Source organism: Corvus cornix, chromosome 4 (genome assembly GCF_000738735.6).
Source record: "Corvus cornix cornix isolate S_Up_H32 chromosome 4, ASM73873v5, whole genome shotgun sequence".
Taxonomy (NCBI): Eukaryota; Metazoa; Chordata; class Aves; order Passeriformes; family Corvidae; genus Corvus; species Corvus cornix.
The window spans coordinates 37595945-37601944 of record NC_046334.1 but is presented as its reverse complement, the minus strand read 5'-3'; the positions used below and the strand labels follow the sequence as shown (position 1 = coordinate 37601944).

Below are 6000 nucleotides of genomic sequence, written 5' to 3'. Positions count from 1 at the left end.
TTTGCATAGCTGAGATTTGAGCAGGCTGTAATGTGTTACTTTGATAGCAATGTACATTTTTAAAAAACTTTTAATCACAGTGTAGCTGCAACACAGGATCTGTGCTCAGTTTTATTTAGGACTCTGAATGGGGTGTTACTTCTCTTCGAAGACAGCTCCAAGATGTGCTTGATAGGAAGGCTACAAATAATTATGGTGCTCTTTGGATTACTGTTTCTAACATGGCAAAATCTTTTTTTCTCCTGCCAAAAATAACTGCATACTGTCTTAAGTGAAGCTGCCAACGCTGCTCAACAAGTAAGTGATTAGGATTCACAAACATTTTCTTGCATGATTTCTCTGTGTGAGTTTTACAGAACTTCACCCCTTGGCTTCCGAGCCAAATGAAACGAGCCGGACACTTTGCTTTGTCCTCGGGGCTGGAACCTACCGCGGGCTTCATCTTCCCGGAGCCGAAGCTCGGGGCCGGACGCGGCCAGCTCTGCGGGACCGGGAGCGCTAGCCGCCCCTTCCCGGCAGAGCCGTGCCGCGCCCCGGGCGGCCTCTTGCCCGCGGTGCGGGGCGCTCGCTGCCCGGGGCGCCAGCGGCCGGCGGCGCCGCCGGGGTGCAGAAGCGGCTGGAGGAGGAGGCAGCGGCGGTGGAGGAGGAGGAGGAAGGCGGCCGCCGGCCCCTCTCGGCGCGCAGAGGCGCAGGCAGAGGGCGCTTTCGCCATGCGCGGCCGCCGCCGCCGCGCAGCCCCAGGCGCCGCGCACCCCCCGGCCGCGCCGCCGCTGACAGGCGTCCGCACAGCGCGGCGGGCGGAGCGGAGCGCAGCGCAGCGGAGAGGGGCCCCTCGGCACCGAGCCCCCGGCCCGGCCCGGCCCGGCCCGGCCCGCGTGAAAGGATCTCCCCGGGAGCGACCGGCCGCTCGGTCCCGCTCTGCTGCTCCCTGGCTCTCTCCCTCCTTCCCTTCCCTTCCCTCCTCCTCCTCCTCTCTGAGCTTTCCACCTCCCCTGATCCTGAGTGAGCGCAGCCTCGGATGTCCGGTTTCCTGGTGGGTTTTTTACCTGGCAAACTCTGGATAACTTTGGTGAGAATTTGCAAAGCGCCTGGGAAAGTCGGGAACTCCCCTGCAGGCGCATAGGAGCTGCTGCTACCGCATCTTTTCCATCCCACGGATTTTACTGCCTTGGATATTGTGAGGGGAGGGAGGGGGGGAGAGGACAGCGAAAGAAGGGAGGGAGAGGAAAAGAAGGAGCCTCATAATTTCGGCTGCATTCCTCCGACTGCCCAGCCGTCCCGCTCCGCGCCCGCTCTGCCATCCCTGCACCATGCACTTGCTGGAGGTGCTCTCCCTGAGCTGCTGCCTGGCTGCCGGTGCCGTGCTCCTGGGACCCCGGCAGCCGGCAGCTGCCGCCGCCTACGAGTCCGGCCAGGGCTACTACGAGGAGGAGCCCGACGCGGGGGAGGCAAAGGTAAGCCCGTGCCCCCGCTGTAGATGCCAGTTCGCTCCTCTGGGCATGTGGCTGCGAGTCCTTTTGAACGGACAGCTTGGGGATTCCACCAAGGAAGAGATGTGGGAGAAGCCTTTTGAAAAGGGGGGTTCCTTAAAAGTGGGGGAAGGAATTTTTTTAAGTGTCTTAAGAGTTTTCAGGGTTGCTGGAGGGCGGGTTGCACGGGGGACAACTGCATTTACAGAGAGACGCGAAACACCTGATGAGCAGAGGCAGCCCACGGGCTGCGCTCCTGCCGTGGAGCGGGGACCGGCCGGCGGGAAGCGGTCCCGGCTCCGGCTCAGCCGCTGGAGCGGCGCTGGGACGGGGCAGCGGCCCTTGGGCCGCGGCTGATGCCGGCTCTGGCGGCGGGGGCGCGCCCCGCAGGAGCCTCCGAGCGGTGTCCTGCTCTGGGAAGCGCGGACGGGGGGCGGGCTGAGAAACGCTCAGGGAAGCAGCTGGGCACAGGAACGAAACGGCGAGGGAGGCGTGGGGGGACGATGACAACAAAACCCTAGACTTTGCATTTGTTGAAAAGTCTCTCGGAGTTACGCTTTGGGTGAGCTGCTGCTGCGTGACAGAGTTGACGGGAGATGTAAGGTGACACTCCAGTCTGAAAATCTTAGTTCTGCCCAGACGCATGGTGAAGGTTGGGCTTAAACTCTCGAGTTCCAAACACAAATACTTACAGTTCTCGGTTAATTTTTGTTTGCATATGAAGTTTCGTAACATAAAACTCAAGTACCTTTGGTACTTTGGTACTTGTGGTTATGCAGTTCCTGGTAAGCTGATGCATAAAAAAGATGCATAGTATGTGGTTGTATAAGCATGTGGCATTGTTAGAAAGACCTTTGATGTCTGCCTTACCCTCATCTCATTGTTTTGAAGATTTCTGACATACTTATTGAAAGCAATCATGACCTAGCTCATTCATTATTCATTTCAGTATGGGGCAGGGAGGGAATCGTGTGGATTAAAATTTAAACTAATATTCTGATTTTTTTTTTCCCCCTATGCTGTTTACTTTACTGATTAAAAGTTGGGGAGATTTTACTGTAACTACATGGGAAGTTAAGTTTTGATAGTATACATTAGCTGCACTTCAGGTATTCAAACTCTTGTAGACCATACATTGAACACAGAAGTCATACTTTTCAAATAATAATCTGCATGGAAAAGTTTACTGATTATACTGTAGTCTCTCTTAAAATATGTTGACTACAGCTGAATGCCTACATTGCAATATTCTGAGTGCTAGTATGCTATCAGTGATCATAAAGAGTTTTTCACGCTTAAGTATTTAAAAGTAGGAACGCAAAATCAATTCAGCGAGCCACTCTTGCCACTTAGACTATTTATAAAAATTAAAAAAAAAATCAAGACTTAGTGGAGGGTAAAAATACCTCAACTCCTTCCAACCCATGACTGTAAGTCAGTTATTTACTGGGTGAAACTGGCATTTGAGTTGTAAAGTCTCCGAATAGCTTATGCTGGAAAGGTAGAAAGAATCCAAACTGGAGCACAGCACGTATTTTGTATACTTAAACTGCTGAGGTAGAACAGCTGATAGTGAAGGTACTCTCCTCAGTGATACTTTGTGTTCCCCTTAATATGGTGTGGAAAGTTACTCTGTTTCTTGAAGAAACCTCCATGTCTTTGGGAGCTGCCGCTGTAGCGCACAGTGTGTAAGTGCAAGTGCTCCCTGGAAAAAGAGGAACTGTCAGTAAACCAAAGGAAGGAAAGGTCAAGAGACCGGGAAGTGAGCGGGATAGCATGTGTTCAGCGATTACGTTAATAGGAAAACATTTTTGTGCCTGACTACTGCTGAGTAGTAAGTAGGGAAAGATTCTGGATCCAAGCAGACTTAGTCATGCTGGAAGGCTTTAGCTGTGAGTTGCTTTTGCTGGAACTGTTTGAGTGAGTACAGCACGTGTTTGTTTCTGTGAATGTTGAGATGAATATCTGAAGTAATTATGAAAGGATTAAATAAGTAAACTGCAAATAATTGTTTCAAGGAAAATATGATTGTGTTGTCAGTATAAAGTCATCTGCCTCCTGAACTTTGTTAACTTCAAAGAAGTTCATAGATGTTATGTTTTTACTTCCCATCAAGATGCCATGCTGCTGCATGTTAAACTGATGTCTAAGTACAGGTCATACAGGCCTTTGGGTCAACTCTTTACGCAATATATTTCTTTCTCTCCACTCCAATTTTAAGAGCTTTAGCTTTAGAAAACACTTTAAAAAGTGTGAATGAAGTTGAAATTCCTCCAACATAAGAGGAAGAACTGGCCAGAAAATAAGGGTATTGTGTTTCTAAGCAGGTAATTTTCACGTATTAAACTTATCTAGTGATTTGCAGCAACTTGAAAGTGTTACAGATATAAATAGTATTAGTTCTTCATACACAGCTCTTGCAAGGGCGTGTTCTGCAGCAAGTGGGCACTGATAAGCTTGTGCAACACTGCCTCATCCCCCTCCTAGCCCCCACCCCTGCCTTTTTTTCTGGGTTGGTTTTTTTTTTGTTTTTGTTTTTTTTTTTTTTGTTTTGGTTTAGTTTAGGGTTTTTTTTTTTTTTCGGCCTAAGGGTAAAGTTCGTTATTTAACTAGCTTTCAGGGCTCAGAATAATACTTTTCAAGCTGAACTGTCAGCTCAGTGGGATGGGAATGAACCCTGCCCGTAAATCACCTCTTGCGGATTTCCTGCAGCACAGGGGGTTGTCCCGACGAGCTGACCCCCTCGCAGCCACACCCCGCCCCTCCCGGCGGGGCAGGAGGGCGGCCCTGGCCCCCTCTCTCCTGGGGTGGCTTGCTGCGAAAGGCAACCTGGTGCTTCAGTTCCCTCTCTGCTCAGGGCGGGCCCGGGGGAATCAGCCCTCCTGCCCCAAATTTCACGCCGTATGACAGGGACCCGCCGCCCCGCAGGGATGCTCGGAGCAGCTGCAGCAAGGGGAGGGTGAGCTGTTTAGCCACGCCGGTGGCTTGAAACTTTAGCTCCTTGTACTGTCTTTGAGTGTTTTATTAACTCTTATAACGTGTTTAGTCTCTGGATTTTGTTCTTTAGGTAATTTTGAATAGGAAAATGGAGTGAGTATACACTGTCTATCTGGGAGAGTGCTATGTATAGAAATAAATAGCTCTTTATTGTTTGTTTGCTGAAAGTTTAAAAATGAACTGAAGGAACTACATGGGCATTCTGTGCAGGAATGAAACTTCTTAGATTATTGAAATGAAGGTGCAGCATGTACCTGGACTTCATTAATGGCAATGAAGTAACAATAGCAGGAATAGTTTATTACGGTAACAGTAACTGGAACGAAACCACACAGCTGTGAGGGTTTGCCATAGCTGCACCATCATTTTGTTGTGTAGTCTAACCTTTAGAGTTATGTGTCTATGCAAAAGCAATATTGGTCAATTGTCCCATGTAGTTTGAAAAGGTTTGAAACTATATCTATGCAAAGGTTCTTAGTTTTGTGTTAAAACGGGAATAGCAAATGAAAATGTATTTGCCTGTTCTAAAGCTTATCCCTGAAAATTTTATTGGGGCCTCTTTACACAGACAGCAATAAAGTACAGAACAGTTTGTGCTGTGATTCTGTGATTTGTGTTTTTTGCAATGAAAATACATGTGCATACTTGAGCTGCATTTTTCTTGGATGCTACCTGAGATACACCTATTTAGTTTTATTATTATAAAATTATTTAAAATCTGACCTAATTGTACAGTGCCACCCATTGACAGCTAACAGAGTTTAAATACTGTTAGCTAGTGGGAGGTAAAGCAGTGTGTCAGTTTCCAGGGTTTCCTGCTGTCACTGTATCTCCATGGGCTAACCTCAAACCCATCAGTTTCATGGTCACCCATAAGTTTATGAAGTGCCTTACTCTATGTTACATGCACAGGTGAGAGGTGAGGCTGCATTGTCTGTTCTGAAAACAAGCTTACACCTCACTCCCAATACTTAAGCAGTGCTAAATCGAGCATGTAGGGAGAATGTTATTTTTTCCTGCTGCTGTTTAGTCTGCTGCAAATTTTCTTTTATGTGTGTGTGTGCGTAGCCACTCTCTTTCCAGACACATGCACACAAAAAGATGCTGGCTTTTTTTAGAAGCATGATTTGTAGCAGAGGGAATGGGATGAACACTGCTGGTAGGACCTGTTTTAAAGACTAAGCAATGCTTCTGCAAACGTAGATATTAAACCTTGGTCTAGCCTTTTGCGTGAGTACAGTACTAGCTCGAAGAGCCCACTGCGCTTTCTAGTGCTTGAAGTGCATTCCTGGGTGTCTAGTGTAAGCATGCTGGAGGGCCTGGGAGGGACTTCAGCTGTTTGTCAGCAGCAATCCCATGCATTTATGAAGGTCATAAAAAAAGCTTTGGAGGTCATTTTAACTGCAGTGTTTAGAGGCATACAGAAGCAGTCCATCAAAAACATTATTTTTATGCTCACATAGGTTCTGTGTGTATTCAAACTCTTGCCTGTTTTTCAAGGGTGTGTGTCCGCTTATTTTAGTAGAAATAAACC

At 48.1% G+C, this 6000-nt stretch overlaps 1 protein-coding gene across 1 annotated transcript in view; it reads left to right on the top strand.

The window, feature by feature from the left end:
* The first annotated feature begins 803 nt into the window (after positions 1-803).
* Positions 804-6000, top strand: part of VEGFC (vascular endothelial growth factor C) — a 71002-nt gene continuing 65805 nt past the window's right edge. The window contains exon 1 of the mRNA XM_039551521.1: positions 804-1454. Coding sequence (XP_039407455.1) covers positions 1311-1454 — 144 coding nt within the window. The 5' untranslated portion in view covers positions 804-1310. The remainder of the gene's footprint in view (positions 1455-6000) is intronic.